At 40.1% G+C, this 19,630-nt stretch overlaps 1 protein-coding gene across 19 annotated transcripts in view; it reads right to left on the bottom strand.

Annotated features, from left to right (window-relative positions):
• The window catches only part of Ttll5 (tubulin tyrosine ligase like 5), a 242,939-nt gene that overhangs the window by 202,407 nt on the left and 20,902 nt on the right, over positions 1–19,630 (bottom strand). For all 19 annotated transcript variants that reach the window (XM_070029485.1, XM_070029462.1, XM_070029431.1 and 16 more), the window contains exons 5-7: positions 15,555–15,661; positions 11,636–11,766; positions 7,170–7,252 (exon numbers count right to left, since the gene is read on the bottom strand). In XM_070029485.1, coding sequence (XP_069885586.1) covers positions 7,170–7,252; positions 11,636–11,766; positions 15,555–15,661 — 321 coding nt within the window. The remainder of the gene's footprint in view (positions 1–7,169; positions 7,253–11,635; positions 11,767–15,554; positions 15,662–19,630) is intronic.

Below are 19,630 nucleotides of genomic sequence, written 5' to 3' on the forward strand. Positions count from 1 at the left end.
ATTTGCTTAATTTACTTAAAGGCATTTGCTAAGCAACTGTCTGCAAGGGAACAAAAGTTGTTTATACAATAAATAGTGAATGATGATGGTCACTCTATAAGGAAGGCACTGGGGACACAATGATAAGAAAAACAGACCCAATCTCTACCTGCACAGAGATTAGCTTTAGTGGTTCCTATCCCCAAGGAGTTTAATACAATACAAAGAACACAAAGCAGCAATTCTGCAAATATAAGATGTCAAGTTGCAAAGTGGGTTAGTCAGGAAGGCTTACTCAGGGAAGGCTTGGCCTGAAATGTAGGTGCAGAAATGCTTGTCAAAAGCTATCAGGTAGATACATGGTGAGAAAGCCAGGAGGTCATTTTGGATGAAGAAGCAGATTCTCATGCCTGGGGCTAAAAGACTGAACTGGCAAATAATGGACAGAATGATTATACAAATCGCACAGAAAGACTCCACTGGTGAAAGGATATGAATCCCCAGGAAGGGGAGTTTAGATTTAACAAAATGGAAAGCATCAATTTATTGTAGATTCTAGATTAAGGAAACAGTGAGATTAAGACTTCTGAAACAGAACTGGAGGCATAGTTTATTAGTAGAGTGACAGCCTAACAAGAGTAAGACTTTAAGTTCAAATGCTAGGCAGAAGGAAAAGGAAAGGAAGCTTCTAAAACATAACAAGGCCATATGTGATTATACTAGCACAGAGAAATCAGCTGCAAGTCAATGTTTTCAGAGCAAAGGGGATTCAAAACAGAAATGGCAACTATAAAAATTATGTTAACTATGACAGCAGTTCAAAAGTAACAACATTTGCAGAACCAATTAAAATTCAATAAATTTACTATCTTCCAAAGCTATTCTAAGTCTGTCACAGTATTATTTCATGTAATCCTCACAAAACCCAGGAGGCAGGTAATCACCGTCAGATTTTACAGATGAGAAAAGACTAAGATATGTTAGAGAGCTACTAAAAATCATACAGCTAATAATCAATAAAGCAATGGAACACAGGAAATCTCTCAGAGGCATCACTTTTTTTTTTTTTTTTGCCAGTTCTGGGGCTTAAACGCTGGGCCTGGGCACTGTCCCTGGGCTCCTTTTTGGCTCAAGGCTAGCACTCTCCCACTTGGGCCACAGCACTGCTTCCGGCTTTTTCTGCAATTAACTGGATATTAGACTAACAGATGTATATGCCCAAGATGGCTTCGAACTGCAATCCTCAGATCTCAGACTCCTGAGTAGCTAGCATTACAGGGGTGAGCCACCAGCACCCAGATCAGATGCTATACTTTTAACCACTATTCATAGTTCTCAATATTCTGACCCAAAGTACGTATCTCCAAATTTCTAGTTTTTCTTTGTAATAAAGCATTTCCTATCCGAAATACTACATAATTTTATGATCCATGGCATATTCACAACCACAATGATCAAGTCTGCAATTAGGATAATGAGATTCCCCTCATTTCCCACTGTTGTTATCTCAAAGTCAGACCACAGCTTTTACAAGCCTTCTCCATGTATTATATGAACACAATGACATCAGTACTGATTCATCTCTAATGGAATCAGCCATCCATACCATTTCCTGATGCCCTTAGATTTCCTGATCAGATTCTCACAAGTAGTATCTTACATCCTAAGAACTGATATAATCACTTTCAAAGCAGTAAAGCTACAGGCTGTAATCCAACACTGAAATTAATCACAGTTGTGTTCCAATTGAGCAACAACTATTGGCTAAAACAGATATATGACCATTCAACTGTCTTCTGTACCAGAGAATATGCTGGGAGTGGTTTCCACTCTGTAACTGCTCATGTCCATTTCCTCTCTCCCTTCCTCATCACATACACAATCATCCACTGAATTGTGCAGAACATAAACCAGGGTATTACTTGGCAACTTTAACATTTGTTTTAATGTCTTTACCTCTCATTCCTATCTGCATTAGGAATTAAACTGTAAGACTAAAAACAGGTGGGTATGGTTTCTTTGCTTAGTGTTGTACATTGAAGAGCCACTACTAATAAAAGCTTGTTTATATATTTTAACCTATTTCATCAATCCCTAATGAACTGATTCTAAGTTATTTCAATTTTGAAATTTCCTTCCAAAGAAAGCTAAAAGCCAGATGCTGGTGGCTCACACCTATAATCCTAGCTACTCAGGAGGCTGAGATCTGAGGATCATGGCTCAAAGCCAGCCTGAGAAGGAAAATCTGAGACTCTTATCTCTAATTAACTTCCAGAAAATCAGCAGTGATGTTGTGGCTCAAAGTGGTAGAGTGCTAGCCTTGAGCAAAAGAGCTCAAGGACAGTGCCTGGGCCTCAAGTTCAAGTCCATGACCACCAAAAAAAGGCTAAAGTGGGAAGCAGAGTTGTCATGGAAGATGTAAACATCTCCTTTGGTTAAGTTACTGTAGAGTAGAAGAATGCAGTGGTATCTACGCAGTTCTAATTACTAAATTCACTTCAACATGCTACATTACATGCCATTCTACTTAGAGTAGAGCAGTGAGTTATAACAACAATATATAAGAATTAGGAAAACAAAAAAATTAGGGGAAATTCTTAAAAGGTTTTAAGTAATGATAGCACATCACAGACAGCTGGTACTTCGTATTTGTTGAATAATAAGGGGAGAACATAAAAACATAAAAACAAGAAGAAACAAGAGTATAAAATTATATAAGTAAGTACAGCAGTGGACAGAGTGACCAAACACTGATAGTTCATAACCTTGGGATGTGTATTACTTTACTATGCATCATGTATGAGAGGGTTGTCTGAAGTGGACTTCCATAAGCAAACTCACATCTTCATCAGGAAATACTGTGTCTTTACCCATTGTTTTGAATCTACTGAATTGGAAAAGGATGGTACTGAGTCAGGTTACTTAAGGAGCTGGGCAAGCAGATTTCTTTGCTCCTTTATGCTGTATTTGTAGAGAAAGAATTCTTAAGAGGTCATATCAGCCAACCAACCAGTGCTTCCCTTCGTGGAGTTCAAGCTGCTCTGTTCAGTTATTACTTAAGAGTAATACTTTTTATATCCTTTATCCTAGTCTCCTTATGGTAAAAGTTGCTAGTTTCCTATGAGTTATGACTGCTACAGGAAATTTTTACTAAGAGGCCTTCTCATGACAATGAAAAAAACAAGAGAAAAATGTCAACCCTCACACCTAACTCCATCCCTTCCTCACTCAGCCACACAAGTTCTACATACAGACCTTGTGCCTGAGCAATCTTCCCTCCCCCTCAAATCTAAAAGGAGAGCAGGCAGCAGCCTGGAAAGAGTTACTTCATCCAGTTGGCTAATAGGTCACATATTCCATGGGAAAAGATCCAGGTATGGAAAAGAGGGAATGGTTAGGCCTTCTGTGTAAGAAAAAAGAGCAGTACTAGCAACATGGTTTGCAGGTCTGGGTAAAAGGTGATAAAATTCCAGTTTGGGGGTGAAATGAACTATGTCCCCCATAGGTTCACATGCTGCCAACTCTCCTCAGCCTGCTGGCATCTTCCCAGGCTTCTGTCTGGCACCTCCACTAAATACCTAAAAGAATCAGATTCATTCCAAAGCTTTACCAAGGAGGGAGGAGAAAGGCAAAAAGTCCTGCCAAGTACTTTGATCTATGCAGGGGGTCTCAAGAGATTCCTCCCAGGGAGAGGTGGGAGGGAGAAGGAGACTCAGACAAAGCCTGCCAAATGTGCATTCCCTAAAGACATGTCATTCCCTTTATGAGTTCCAACATCAGCGAGGAGTTAGGGCACAGGGTTCCCAGCCCCACAAGGAAAGCTTTAGTTTTCTATTCTTTATGATGTTAGTTTTAGAAGAATGGATCATGAGGGCAAAAGAGCATTCCAAAAGAAAAAAGTCCCAGATGTGCTAGGAATAGATCCTTTTCTTTTTGACTCATGTCTAAGAAAAAAAAAGCAAATCTATCCCAGAGTTGATTTTCAATAGCAATTCTATTTGGCAGCTAAAACCCTAATCCAAACTAGTGCTGTCCATGAGATTCAAACAACACTGAGCTCCTGGCACAGAGCTGAAAGGAAGGCTGTTGGACAGGAGCCTCACGCCAGAGTCAGATGGACAGGAGACAGAGCCAAGGCATATGACCAGGTCTTAGGTCACATGAGATCTGGTACAAAATAACCTTAATAGTAACCCAGGCCAGGTGACAGAACTTATAACTGGGGCCTGGAGTCCAGTGGTTGTTCACTGGAACCAGAGCCCCAATTCATCCAGTATGAAAGGTCTGGCCATCATTGTTTATCATCCAGTTTTGGGTTTTTTTTTTTTTGGTTGGTCCTGGGGCTTGAACTCTTGGCCTGGGCGCTGTCCCTCAGCATTTCAGCTAAAGGTGAGTGCTCTATCACTTGAGCCACAGCACCACTTCCAGTTTTCTAGTGGTTTATTAAAGATAAAAGTCTCACCGACTTTCCTTCCCCAGGCTGGCTTTGAACCATGATCCTCAGATCTCAGCCTCCTGAGTAGCTAGGATTACAGGCATGAGCCACTGGTGCCCAACACCATCTAGTTTTGAGTCCAGGATGTTCCAAGTTGAAAAGTCCCTCAGAAAGCTCATTTCTGCACACATAGGAAACAGCTCAATGAGAAAGGTAATTGAAGAATTTAAGATGGTGTATTGACCACACCCACAACATATCTACCCCCACTTTCCTTTCCTGTCCAGAGTTCTACTCGAAGAATAGAAAGGGTATTTTCAAAAGAATGAAATGATAATAAGGCCAGAAAAAAAAAAGCAAAAGGAGCCAGAATAGACCAAAAATTTAAGGAAGTCCTGAAAAACAGCTAGCAGATGGAATCAGGTTGAAAAACCAGAACTGAGGAAGCCCTAGCTCAAATATGGAGGGGGAGGGCTCCTGAGCCCTTGCAAAGGTACAAGCTTGGCCATACAAGCTGGGTAAGAAGTAGGGCAGGCCAAGAAACACACATCAGATCATCATCAGGGATATCGAGCAGTGGGCCTTCTCTAAGCACCTAAGTGGCAGCTATACTTTGAGGCTCAAACCTAATGATGCTCTGGGAAGCATCCATTGTGTGGTTGCAGGGATCTCATGGAGGAGAGAAGAACCTAAGCTTACTCTGTCCCCAACAAACACTAAAAAGAGAGGAAAAATATGCATAGGAAGAAACTCATCAAGCTCCCCTACGGTCATGAGGCCCATCTGTCTTGGCAAAATAGAAGAGGCAGGCTCTTCACCCACATTCTCAACTCCATCTATAAGCGAGCATGCTGTGCTCTTACAGAAAATGCCCCATCAGTCTCTGATCCAGGAAGGGGCTGTCCTCTCATCCAGGAAGGGGCTGCCAGGGAAAGAGTCTTACATGGCCATACAGAAATCCAAGCCAACCCACCAGTTTCAGTCTAGTCTGATTCATAAATATGGCCTAACACCTAAGAATTAGCAGAATTAAGATGATCCAATAGCAGGAAGAAAGCCAACACCCAGAAAATTCAAGAACAGAAGGGTACATGTTTTCCTCAGGTAAACAGGCAGGCAAACTGCATCCATTAAGCAATAACAGACCATTATCTGCAAGTAAAAATAAAAATAAAAGAAAATTTTAAAAGTTTCTGACAACCAAAGTGTGATAGTATAAATATCCACTGCAAGATAACAAAATGGACAGAGCTAAAACTGGTGATTCAAAAGATAAAGGTATGAAAAGGCTGAAGAATGAAAACTAAGGAAGAAAAAAAAAAAAGCAAACACAAAGAAAAGTCCCAAAGTATCTAAAAAAAGGAGTTCCAAAAGTGGAGACAGAGATAGTAAGAGGATAATTTTCCTCAAGCTGAAGAAAAACAAAACAAAACAAAAACAAACTCTTAAATATCCAGAAGAGGGCTGGGAAGGTGGCTCAGTGGTAGAGCGCTTCCCTTGCATGCCTGAGGCCCTGGGTTCGATTCCTCAGCACCACATAAGCAAAAAGAAAAAAGTCGGAAGTGGCACTGTGGCTCAAATGGTAGAGCGCTAGCCTTGAGCTGAAGAGCTGAGGGACAGCACCCAGGCCCAGAGTTCAGGCCCCATGACCGGACCCAAAATAAATAAATAAATAAATAAATATCCAGAAGGAAAAAAAAGGGGAAGAAAGGGGGGGGGAAGGACTAGACCTATATACAAATTTCAGAATCCCAAATGCTGTAGGGTCTGAGGTTTTTACTTTAAATGTTTTTATTCAACTTATAACACAGAAAACTGAGTCATAGTTACTGAAGAGTTTGTGTTTTTGGTTTTTGGGGGTTTTTGCCAGTCCTGAACTCATGGGCCTGGGCACTGTCGCTGGGTTTCTTTTGCCATAGTACCACTTCGGGCTTTTTCTGTTTAAGTGGTACTAAAGAACTGATCTCAGGGTATCATGCATGCTTAGCAAGCACTCTACTACTAAGCCACATTCCCAGCCCTACTGAAGAAAATTGTAAATGTTATAACCCTTTAAAATATTGAAAAAAAAACTTCAGCAGATATAGAATGTGGAAGAGCACATAGGCACATAGGAATATAATAAATGTCAAGCTGGAATTACCAAACACTATGTAAGTTGAGAAAGGAAGAAACATAAATCATCAATGTCAACTAACTATTGGGAAAAGTCTAGAGAATGAAGAGTTTTATGTACTTTGCATAAATTAGTACTGTGTATCGAATTCTAAAACAATGTTGAATGAAAATTTTGCAAAGAACCAAGACACTGGTGTTTTCTGAAAAGGGGGAGAAGAATAGGAAAGAAGGGAAGGGAAAGCAGAAAGAAGGAACAAGAGCAGAACAATAACAGCACCTCAAAAGAAAATTTTGCTCACTAATTTGCTCACTAACTGAAAGCAGGAACCCAAAGTTGTGCTCAACTACAGGTGCATGCTACCAATTAATGCCAGTGCTGAAGACCTACCAGTGATATATACAAAAGCAGAAGACACCTCTTTTCTGTGGACACAAAAGCTGCCTTCCCCCAGATATGACCAAGTGACTTTCTGCCATGGAGGAAATGTTATGGCACAGGAGAAGGTCACTAGCAGTAGGGTAAACAATAGACCTTGCACAGCCATTCTCAATTATGAATCAGACATCAGAAGGGAATATTATTCTTAAGGGGAAGGATCCACAAGACTACCAGGTCTGCCATCTTCTGCATACTTACATTGTTGATCAAGTAGACGCCACGCCCCCTAGAAGAGGCCACTGGTTTAACTATCCAAGGTCCCCGGTCCTTTGAATATGAATCTGCTCAAAATATTGGGAAATAAAACAAGAGAAAAAGCAAGACAAAGAAGGAATGTGAGTTTATTATCTTAAATTTCAAGAATGATTATTATCTTTAGGTAACTAAAACCTTCAAAACTTCTAGCAGGAGGGCAGCAACTAAAAGTACCTGTATTTTCGGACTAACCTTGAAAGGAAAGGTAAGGACTGGGGGAGAAGAGGAGGAAATGAAACAACAGCAAGTTCAAGGCTAACTTGGGCTACAGAAACAAAATGCAAAAACAGAAGTTCTGGGAACAGAGCCCAAGGAGAAGAGCACTAGAGAGATATTCAATCCCCTATGGGCTAGAAGGAAAGAAGGAAGAAAGAAAAGGAAGGAGACAAAGAAAAGGGGAAGAAGGAAGGGAAGGAAAAGAGGGAGGGTAGAAGAAAGGGAAGGAGAGAGGGAAGGAAGGACCACACAGAATCTAAAGCTCGGCTGTATCTTCTAGTTCTATTCACATCTGTGAAATACTGTATATACATGGTTATATGATATTGCATTATAACAGCAAAGGATTAATTGGATACACTCTTACATCTGGGAAGGGGGTTATCAGCAAAATTACTGTTTAAGGCCAGATCACAAACAGAGCACAGTTGCTCATCCCTACAATCTAGCTACCTGAGAGGTGGACATCAAGATCTGGGGTTTTTATTGTAAATGTTTTACTCAACTTATAATACTGAAAACTTATATTATTGAAGAGAACTGTAAATGTTACAATCCTTTTAAAATACCAAAATAAAAGCTGGGGGGAGGTGTTTCACTCTTGCTATCCCAGCTGCCTGAGAGGTATGTATAGGAGGATCACAGTCTAGGTAAGGTCATATTCAAAACATTAAAAAAAACAACTGAAGATAACAGCATAAGTGATAGAAGACCTGTTTGACAAGTGCAAAGCCCTAAGTTCAAACCCCAGTATTGCCAAAATACAAACAAATCCAAATCTCACAACAAGAAAACTCTTCCTGAAGATTTAATCAGAGAGCAGAACCCTGAACAAGTGGCACAGCCTGACCAGCATCATGGTATGATGAAACCAAGAATCCTCTTCACTATCACACCTTCCCTGTCCCTCTTCTTCTATAGGTTAACAAGTCCCTGCTGTGGTCTTTAGATGGTAACACTAAGGACTTACCTGGAAATACAGCAGATGCTTCTATTTGCCAGGCCTACATGTGGTGACATTGGGTTATGGCTGCAAAAAATGCTATGCATTCTACTGACCTTCAGAAAGCATTTTTGTTTTTAAAAAAAAAAAAAAAAAAGGTACAATTTAAAAGAGTCTGAGTAGCTAAAAGACAATTCCCCTGAAACCCAAATCAGACTTGAGTGGATGGGAGAAGAACTCTTAACTCTAACCACCAAATAAGCACCTCCCTCACCCATTGCTTCAGGGCAGGAGGATTTCAGGAAGGAAAAATTGCAGAGCTCTGCTAAGTTCAAGTTAATAGAGAACTGTTCTTAATTTCTCTCTTTTTGGAATTCCACAATAGGAGATGTTCATACCATTTTATGTTGCTGACATAATAGCCGAATCATTTTTATGCCATCGTGTTGGCTTATGATGGTTTGTATTTTACCACTTTTATTAGGTAACAGGCAATTAAATATCACTTGAAGCTGGGCATGGGTGATTCTTGCCTATAATCCTAGTTACTTGAGAAGCTGAGATCTGAGGATCTGTGGTTTGAAGCCAGCTGAGACAGGAATGTTCATGAAACTCTTTCTTATCTCCCACCAAAAAAGTTGCAATTAGAGCTGTGGCTCAATTGGTAGAGCATTAGCCTTGAGCAAAAGTTCAAGGACAGTACATAGTCCCTGAGTTCAAGCCCCAGGACCCAGCACACACACCTCCACACACAAAAAAAAAGTCCGTAACTTGAAATAAGAAATAATACTGAATGTCAAACACCTATCAGGTACTGTTCCAAGTGCTCTCCACATATGAATCTATTTAAACATTCTAACAACACTACCTGTAAGGTCTGTACTAAGGTACAGAGAGGTCTGAATGACCTGGCCAAAGCCACATAATGGCAACAACAACAAAAAATCCTTGCCAGGCCAGGCACTGCTGGCCCACAACTTCATCCTAGCTACTCAGGAGGTTGATATCTGAGGATCATGGTTTGAAACCAACCCAGGAAGGAAAGTCTGTGAGACTCTTACCTCTAATAAACTATTCAGAAAAAGCCAGAAGTAGTGCTGTGGCTCAAGTGGTAAAGAACATAAAGAGGGTCAGGGACAGCAATCAAGCCCTGAGTACAAGCCCCAGGACTGGGGGAAAAAAAATCCTTGCCAGGAGCTGGTGGCTCACACCTGTAATTCTTAACTACTCAGGAGGTTGAGATCAGGATCCTGGTTCAAAAGCCAACCCTTGCAGACAAATCCCAGAGATTCCTATCTCCAATTAACCAGCAAAAAGTTATAAGTAGAGGTGTGATTCACGTCATACAGAATCAACTTTGACCCTGAGTTTAAGGCCCAATACTAGCATGAACACACACACACACACACACACACTCTCTCTCTCTCTCTCTCTCTCTCTCTCTCTCTCTCTCTCTCTCTCTCTCTCTCTCTCTCTCTCTCTCCTTAACTACAATATGTCAGCCTTGAGTGCACTATAAGTAGGAAATCGATTTTTTACTTTTTTTTTTTTTGCCAGTTACTGCAGTTCATACTGAGCCTTGTGCTTGCTTGTTTGGCTGGTGCTTACCACTTGAGCCACGCCACTAACATGACTTTTTGCTGGTTATCTTGGAGATGGAATCTCACAAACTGTTCTGCCCAGACTGGCTTGGGACCACAGTCTTCCAGATCTCAACCTCCTGAGTAGTCAGGATTATAGGCATGAGCCCGGTGCCTGACTAAGCTTTGGAGATTTTATTGTTATTGCTGTTACTGTTGCTTTGGTTTTATGGTGATACTGGGCTTTGAACTTAAGATCTCTTGCTTGCTAGGCAGGCATTACCACTTGGGCAAGCCCCTTGATTAATTAATGCTCTAGGTGACCCACTTCAGGGAATTCTGTAGGCCAATGATGAACTAATGATTCCAGCTAGATACAAAATAGTATCTGAGTTCTTGATGCACTATTGTTCTCTTCACTCAAAAGATGGACAGAATCCAGGTGCTGGTAGCCTGTAATCCTAGCTACTCAGGAGGCTGAGATCTGAGGATCATAGTTCAAAGCCAGCCCAGGCAAGAAAGTCTATGAGACTCTAATCTCCAATTAACCACCAGAAAACCGGTAGTGGCACTGTGGCTAAAGTGGTAGAGCACTAGCCTTGAGCTGAAGCACTGAGGGACAGCACCCAGGCCCAGAGTTCAAGTCCCACGACAGACCAAAAAAAAAAGACGGACAGAAAGAAACTTTGTCTGTTTTCTGTCTTCCCTAAAACTCCATTCTCACTGGTGATGCTGGAAAGTGGTCAAATGTAAGCAAGCACAATGCTGGACAGCATGGCCTCTGAAACCATACTGACAGTCTGAATCTTAACTGCACAAGTACAAGATGCAGGACTTCAGGAAAGTTTTTAACCAAACTGTTCCTGACCCTTATCTATAAAACTCACTTGAGTAGGGGATCCACTTAAAGCAGTGCCTAACAGAAAGTGTTCAATCAGTGTCAGCTATTACACAACTACTATATAGACTCTCACCCCTTGTCTACCTTTTCTTGTACCAAGTCTACTGAATGCCTACTATTCCCAGGAGGAGGCCCCAAAATAGCCCAACTCTTAGGCAAGTTTATGAAGAGGCAAAAAAATAAGAATCCCATTTTAGACCTGGATCCGGGCCATATGTTCCTATGTAACTTTACCAGTAATACCAGCTGACATTTAGATCCCTACTTGGCTCCCATGTGTATTTTTTTTATTAGTCTGAACTTAAAGGAAAAAGGGTATGACTAATTGGTACCACCAAACCAAACCCTAACATCAAAAGATATATGATACTTGTTCCCAAACAGCATAAATCACACAAGTCTAGAAATCAAGGCAGCAAGAATGTTCTTAAATAGCAAAGGAAAAGGGACAGTAAGAAAAGCACATGCAGTTCGCATGCAGAAATACAAAGTGTGCTTGCCCAGGCACTGACTCTCATAGATGAATTGACAATTAAGCACAAATACTCAACACCAGGCAAACCTGGATGACCCCAATGTAGCCCTTTATATACATAGATGATGACTGTCATCTACTAGACAATCAGAATAAAAGTAGTTTTAAATTTGTGCCTGCAACTGTTTTACTAGGAAACCACATCTCTCAATTGGTTGATAATGTGAAGCTTCTGAGTTAGATCTGCCCTAAGTTCAGGTGATAGGGCTGGGGTACTCTTGGTCAAGCACTTACTACAAAATTCCGCGTACTCAGCTGGCAAGAGGAAGGTCTGAGGGAGGATGTGGAAAGCCTTGAATCCATGCGTATGCTGCATCCGAATGACGTTTTTATACAGTCTGTCCTTTCGGGTTAGTTCATAAGACCTACAAACCAAAAATATATTTCCATGTCAGTAAGCTGTGATGCAGAGGTCTTCCCTGTTATTACACTAGTAAGAGTTCATAGTTTGCCATTCTGGAGCAGTTCTAAAGATACGAAGAAGTCTAAATGTATCATTTTGTTATTCCTCAAGGCTTATGAACCATGTCATCAAGTGGCTATTTTTGGTCAGATTTATTAAAATACCATTTATTTATAGTAAAATTTCTCCTTTTGAGTATATAATTATCAGTTTGGACAAGCACTTACCAGCACAGGTCTAACATCAAAAGTTTCTGGGAATGTGGCTTAGTGGCAGAATGCTTGCCTAGCATGCATGAAACCCTGGGTTCAATTCTTCAGTATCACATAAACAGAAAAAGCCAGAAGTGGCGCTGTGGCTCAAATGGTAGAGTGCTAGCCTTGAGCAAAAGAAGCTCAGGGACAGTGTTCAGGCCCTAAGTGCAAGCCCCAGGACTAGCAAAAAAAAAAAAAAAAAGTTGCTTCCAGTACCTTAGTAGTTAACCTGTCAATCACCACCAGACCATGGACAAACATTCATCTTTCTGTTCTTTCCCAAAAAGTCAAGTCAAAGGAATTAGGTGGCACATACATTTTTAAGATTGGCTTCTTTCACTGAGCAGGATGCTTGTGATCTTTACCCTTGTTGCTGCACTTATTTGTATTTTGTCCTTTACCTTACTGGGTAAATAATAATATGGCTATTAACACATTCACCAGCTGAAGGACATTCAGGTGTTCCCAGTTTGGGGAGATGATGAATAAAGTTGCTATCAGCATTTGCACAGTTTCCTGTGAACATAGCTTTTTTTATCCAGCTTTTGTGCAAACATTCACTTTTCAAGGTGTAAATCTGCTGTTTAGCAAGCTGTATTAGTTATCTATTGTTGAATACAATCCCCAAATATAGCATCTTAAAATAACAATGTACATTTATGATCTCATGTACTGTGGACCAAGAATGTAGAATGACATGGCTGGTTTTGTCTCAGGGCCTCTTCTCAGGTTGTAGACAAGATGTTGGACTGTGCTGCAGTGCTTAGACAAAACTGGTAATGGAGGATCTACTACTTCCCAGATGTCTTATTGGTATGGGGCTGGCTGCTAGCCAGAGGCCTCGGTTCCTCCCCGGAGCCTTCATTCTTCAACATGGACACTGCCTTCTTCTAGATCAAGTGATGCAAGAAAGATGCTGTCATATCTGCTATGACCTAGTCTCAAAGTGACACTGTGCCACTTGTGCCACATTCCATTTGATAGAGGCAAGTTGCTAAGTCCAGTAGACACTCAAGAACAGAAAAAATTAGCTCAACTTTTTGAAGGCAGTGTCAAAAAATTTATGGACACATTTTACAATCACCAGATAAGTGTATGTTTAACTTTATTAGAAACTGCCAAATGGTTATTCTGAGAATACTGGAAAAACAGCTCAGTTTCTCCTATTATATTCTGAGACATGGAGGAAATATCAAAGCATTTTTCCTATTTTCTATTCTCAGTTCAACACAATCACTCAACACTTTTGACACCATCTGTAAGAGGGCTTTTTCCCACATACCAGCAAGCAATCCTGCAGCAGACACCTACAGAGTGTAATTCAGGTCAGTTCTAACACTATCTACCTAGAGATGGCATCAGATCCCACAGAAGTAGGTTCAGTCCCTCTGACTTTCCCCTCACTTCTGATGCTAGTTACAAGATAGTTCTTTACCTGGTTGAACAAGATTCCAAGATCTTCTCTTTGGGTTCAAACAATTTGCCAAAGGGGGTGACAGAACACAGTATAACACTCAGTTACATTCACTGGTTTATTATAAAAGGTATTACAAAGGATAAGAGGGAGCAATACATAGAGTAAGTTATGGGAAAAAAGGTGTAGAATTTCTAGGCCCTCTCCTAACACTCTACCCTCCAGGAATTCCCACATGTCCTTAGGGTTTGTAACAGAAGCTTAATTTGGTAGGCACAACTGACTGGATCACTGGTGATCATTATGACTTTCAGTCCCTTTCCTCTTCATAGAGGTTGAGGAGCAGGCTGGAACACTCAACCCTCCCATTATACTTTAGTCTTTCCTATCAGAAGTCCTCATTCTGAAGCTACCAAGAGGCTGCCATTCATCAATCAATTCATTAGCAACCAAAAGATACTTGCCACCTTGGAGACTACAAGCTTTAAGAGTTGTAGATCAGGAAACAGAGACTTAGATATAGAAATGTATGTCTCTCTCTCTCCCTCTCTCTCTCATATATATATATATTTTTTTTTCTTTAACCAAAGTGGCTGTATACCATTTTGTGTTCCCACCAGCAACATATTAGGGTTACACTTGCAATTCAGTCTGGCTAGCACTTGGTTTTTATGTTTTTAGCCATTCTAACAGATAGATAGATAGATAGATAGATAGATAGATAGATAGATAGATAGATAGATAGATAGATGTAGATATAGATGTAGATGTAGATGTAGATATAGATATAGATATAGGTATATACTTTACACAGCTTTGATCTGGATTCCACTAGAACCTAATGACATTGAGCATCTTTACAAAACCTTAATTTGCCATAGGTATATCTTCTTTGCAGTATCCACTCAAATCTTTTTGAAAACCCTATTTTGAAAAATAGGGTTGCTTACTTATTGTTTTGAGAGTCAATTGTATACTTTGAATTGAAATTCTTCATCACAGATACATTTTACAAATGTATTCTCCAGCTTTTAGTTTGCTTTTCCTGTTTCTTAACTATGTCTTCAGAATGCCTGTCTAGGAAGTACAAGGCCCTAAATTCAATCCCCAATATTACCTCTAGACATGTAGGATACACATACACATTTAATGATTGAAAACTACATTGTTTCAATTTTGTTAAAAGCAAAGAAATGGAATACCATCATACAAGGAGGATTTGTTAGGCTGTTAATAGAATTAGACAACAGTATTTTTAGTCCTTTGCTTGGAATCTTGGAAATTTTTATGCCCAGGGGCAATGAGTCATGTTAAAATACTAGGTGGGTCATTATTTCATGAAGGTAAAAAAAAAGCAGTAACTGAAAGGGAAAGTGAGGAAGGAGAATTCATTCCTATGAGGTGTTGTCAATAAGCTCATATTCAGGAAAGAACTGTCACCTTTAAAATCATCAGCATCAAGCCAGGCACCTGTAATGCTAGCTATTCAGGAGGCTGAGATCTGAGGATTGTGGATCAAAGCCAGCCTGGATAGGAAAGTCTGTGAAATCAATAAACTACTCAAAAAAGTTGAAAGTGGCACTGTGGCTCAAGTGGTAGCCTTGAGCAAACAAAGCTCAGGGACAGAGCCCAGACACAGAGTCCCAGAACCAGGAAGAAAAAAAAAAAAAGCATCTTCACTGTCATGGAAAAGGTTTCCTGGAACTCTATTCAGAAAGTTCCTGTCTGGACAAGAAGTTCCAATGTTTCTACTACATCCTATAGTAGTTTCAAGATTTCAAGTCTTATACTGAGGTCTTTGATACATTTTGAATTGATACTAGTACATGGTGACAGCTATGGACCCAGTTTCCATTTTCTGTGTGTAGATACCCAGTTTTCTCAAAACCATTTGTTGAAAGGGCTTTTTTTCCATCCTATGTTTTTGGCTCCCAAATATTAGATGACTGTAGGTCTGCAGGTTTCTTTCTGTTCTTCTATTCTGTTCCATGGTCTTCAGTTCTGTCTTGTGCCAGTACCAATATTAACTATTGTTACTGACTATATACACCAATATCAGCAAAGTAGCTACAAGAGAATTACCTGGGAAAGTGATTAACCTTTTGTGCTTCAGAGAGGGTGCGAAGTAAGAAGGGCTTCAGGTGGGATCCTGTCCACATCAGGTTATAGTCTGTGCTGCTTGGGTGAACCTGAGGGCAGGCAGAAATTCAAAAGACAAGAAACCATCAGAGACAGCCGTTTCTAGGAAAAGCAATACAGAGAAAGTCCTAGCAATTGTTCATTCAAAAGACTCACAACAGTAGCCCAATAAGTATGGGAACCTAATGAGACAGAAAAAAGTTTCACAGCACAGAAGACAATGTTTAAAAAATACATAAGTTCCTACAACAGATGAGTGGATCCAAAATATGTTGTATCTATACACAATGGAATTTTGCATAAACATTAGAAAAAATATATTATGTCATTTACAGGGAAATGGATGGACCTAGAACAAATCATGTTAAATGAGGTAAATCAAACTTAGAGAGACTAACAGTGAATGTTTTCTCTCATATGTGGAAATCAGATCTAAAATACAAAGGGACGTGATAAAATATACAGGACTCCAGGCATTCACACACAGTGAGACCAAAGGAAGATACTCTTAGGGGAAGAACACTAAGGCTCAATGCCTATATGCATCTGATCATATAAAATAATATTTATCAAAATGAACACCAGAAAATGGAAACAAGTTTTTTTGTTGTTTTTTTTGTCTTGTTTGTATGGTTATTTATCTTTGGGAGGGCAAGAGGGAGAACAGAAATGGAGGGACAAAGGATGAACAAATACAGCAGTGGTACTCTAACTAGACAGTATGTTGAAAATGAACTATACAACTTGTGGGAAGGAAAAACCAAGAAAGAGTGGGGGAAAGGGTAACACTGTCCAAAAAGAAATGTACTCTTGGAAGTGGTGCTATGGCTCAAGTGGTAGAGCGCTTGCCTTGAGCTGAAGAGCACAGGGACAGCGCCCAAGCACAGAGTTCAAGCCCCATGATCAACCAAAAAGAAAACAAAAAAACAAATTAAAAAAAAAAAAAAGAAATGTATTCTCTGCCTGATTTATATAACTGTAACCCTCTGTAATTAGCTTTATAATAACAATAAAAGATAAATATTTTTTAAAGTACACAAGTTTAAAATATAAGGAAGTTGGGCAAATCCTAAATGCAAAAAAAAATAATAATAATAAAGTTAACCCTTCTATAGATGTTGATATCTTTTTTTTGTTCAAGACTAGAACTTGAAGTCTGGGAAGGTGGCTCAGTGGGAAAGTTCTTGCCTTGCATGCATGAGGCCCTGGGTTCGATTCCCCAGCACTACATAAGCAGAAAAAGCCGGAAGTGGTACTGTGACTCAAGTGGTAGAGTACTCCCTTGAGCTGAAGAGCTGAGGGACGGTGCCCAGGCCCAGAGTTCAGGCCCCACGACCAACAACAACAACAAAAAAAGACTAGAACTTGAACTCAGTATCTGATGCTTTTGCTCACTGGCTGTGCTCTACCCCCTGAACCATACCTCCAACCCTGATACTTTTTAATTCTTTTGGATATCAAAGTATAAGATCAGGACCCAACTCCAAAATTGCTTTCTTAGACCTAGCTTCTTTGCAGATACTCAGTATGAAGTGTTCATCAGAAACATGATTTTTGCCGGGCACCAGTGGCTCATGCCTGTAATCCTAGATACTCAGGAGGCTGAAATCTGAGGATCATGGTTCAAAGCCAGCCTGGGCAGGTAAATCTGTGAGACTCTTATCTCTAATAAACTACTCAGAAAATCAGAAGTGGTGCTGTGGCTCAAGTGGTAGAGCGCTAGCCTTGAGATGAAGAGCTAAGGGACAGTGCCCAGGCCCAGAGTTCAAGCCCCACAACCGACAAAAAATAAATAAATAAAACCAGATACATGATTTTAGTTTAACCAAGTTATTTTATTTGTTCATTTGTTAGAATATACTTGTCCATTCATTAAGAATTATATACTGTAAAAAAAAAAAGAATTATATACTGTGCCTGGAGTATGTTAGAATCATGGAATGTGCTGAAGGTTTTTAAAAAAAAGAAGACAGGATATAATATATGTATCTATTAGATATATAAGACCATCTACAGTTCTTGATTATAGGCATTCTAACTGGGGTGAGGTGGAATCTCAATGTTGTTTTGATTTGCATTTCTTTTATGGCTAGAGAGGCTGAGCTTTTCTTCATGTGTCTATTGGCCATTCTTATTTCTTCTTCAGCAAAGTTTTTCTTTAAGTCTTTAGCCCATTTATTTATCGGGCAGTTGTTTCTTGAGGATTTTTAATTTTTTGAGTTCCAAGTATATTTTAGACATGAGACCTTGGTCCATTGTATGGCTAGTGAAAATCTTCTCCCAATCCGTGGGCTTTCTATTGATGTTGCTAGCTATGTCCTTTGCCATGCAGAAGCTCTGCAGCTTCATGCAATCCCATTTGTCCAACCTTTCTTTGATTTGTTGTGTTTCTGGGTCTCTATTAAGAAAATTTCAGCCTGTACCAAGGAGACCTAGGGTTTCTCCTATTCCGTCCTGTAGTGTTTTCAGAGTGTTTGCTTTGACTCCAAGGTATCTGATACATTTGGAGTTGATTCTGGTGCAGGGTGTTATATAAGGATCTAGCTTTAGTTTTCTACAGGTGATTAACCAATTTTACCAGCACCATTTACTGAAGAGGCTGTCTTTCTTCCATACTATTTTAACAGTTGCTGGAAGGGATGTGGCCAGAAGGGAACCCTACTGCATTGTTGGTGGGAGTGTAAACTTGTTCAACCACTGGTTCCTCAAAAGACTCCACATAGAGTTCCCCTATGACCCAAACACAACCATACTAAAGCTACCAGCACAACTATGTTTATTGCAGCATTATTTACCATAGCTAAGCTATGAAACTAACCCAGATGCCCCCAGTAGATGAATAGATCAAGAAAATGTGGTGTACACACACACACACACACACACACACACACACACACACACACACACACACACACACACACACACACACACACACACACACACACACACACACACACACACACACACACACACACACACTCACACTGAAATTCTATGCCGCCATCAGAAAGAATGACATAGCCCCATTTGTTAGGAAATGGAAAGACTTGGAAAAAATTATATTAAGTGAAGTAAGCCAGACCCAAAGAAACATAGGTCCCATGGTTTCCTTATTCACCATAACTAGTATATGTCTGGGACAAGCAGAAAAGGTCAGATAAGATGGTGTTAAGCAAAATGAACCCCAAGATAGGGACACAAGTGTTTTTTTCTTGCTTGCTATTGTTTCTAATGTATTTATAAAGTACCATGTGATTTTTTTAGTTGCTTTATATGTCCCTCCCCCACAGTATAACCCCTGTTTTCACTGTATTTGATGCTGGTATAATTTGGGGAGGGGAAGGGAAAAATAGGGATACAAGTTGACCCATTGCAACAATGAGAAGTATAAGACGCTATGTAGAAAAATGAACTTTACAATTTAGGTGGGGGGCGGGGGTAGTTGAGGATCTGGAAGGGAAGGGATGGTAGGAGAAAAAACAAAGGAGATGGCAACAATGCTTGATAAGAAATGTACTCATGGGCTGGGAAGGTGGCTCTCTGGTAGAGCGCTTGCCTTGCATGCATGAGGCCCTGGGTTCGATTCCTCAGCACCACATAAGCAAAAAGAAAAAAGCCGGAAGTGGTGCTGTGGCTCAAGTGGTAGAGCGCTAGCCTTGAGCTGAAGAGCTGAGGGACAGCGCCCAGGCCCAGAGTTCAGGCCCCACGACTGGACCCAAAAAAAAAAAAAAAAAAAGAAGTGTACTCATTACCTTGCTCATGTAACTGTAACCCCTCTGTACAGTTTTTTCACAATAAAAAACTTATTTTAAAAAAAAGATCATCTACAAAATGTCTCCTACAAATATCAACCTAGTATAATGAGTTAGCAACTAGATTTTTCTTCAACAACCTCAAAGCTCTGCCTATCTTCTTTTGTAATGACACCTCAATTTTCTGAGTGGGAATGACTATTGATTTTAGAGGCCTGCTAATCACCCATCCACCCTCTCCCAGAAGGAGAGGGTCTGTGATTCAAG

This window comes from Dipodomys merriami, unplaced genomic scaffold, assembly GCF_024711535.1.
Source record: "Dipodomys merriami isolate MVZ:Mamm:240054 unplaced genomic scaffold, mDipMer1.0.p SCAF_1, whole genome shotgun sequence".
NCBI classification, from domain to species: Eukaryota; Metazoa; Chordata; class Mammalia; order Rodentia; family Heteromyidae; genus Dipodomys; species Dipodomys merriami.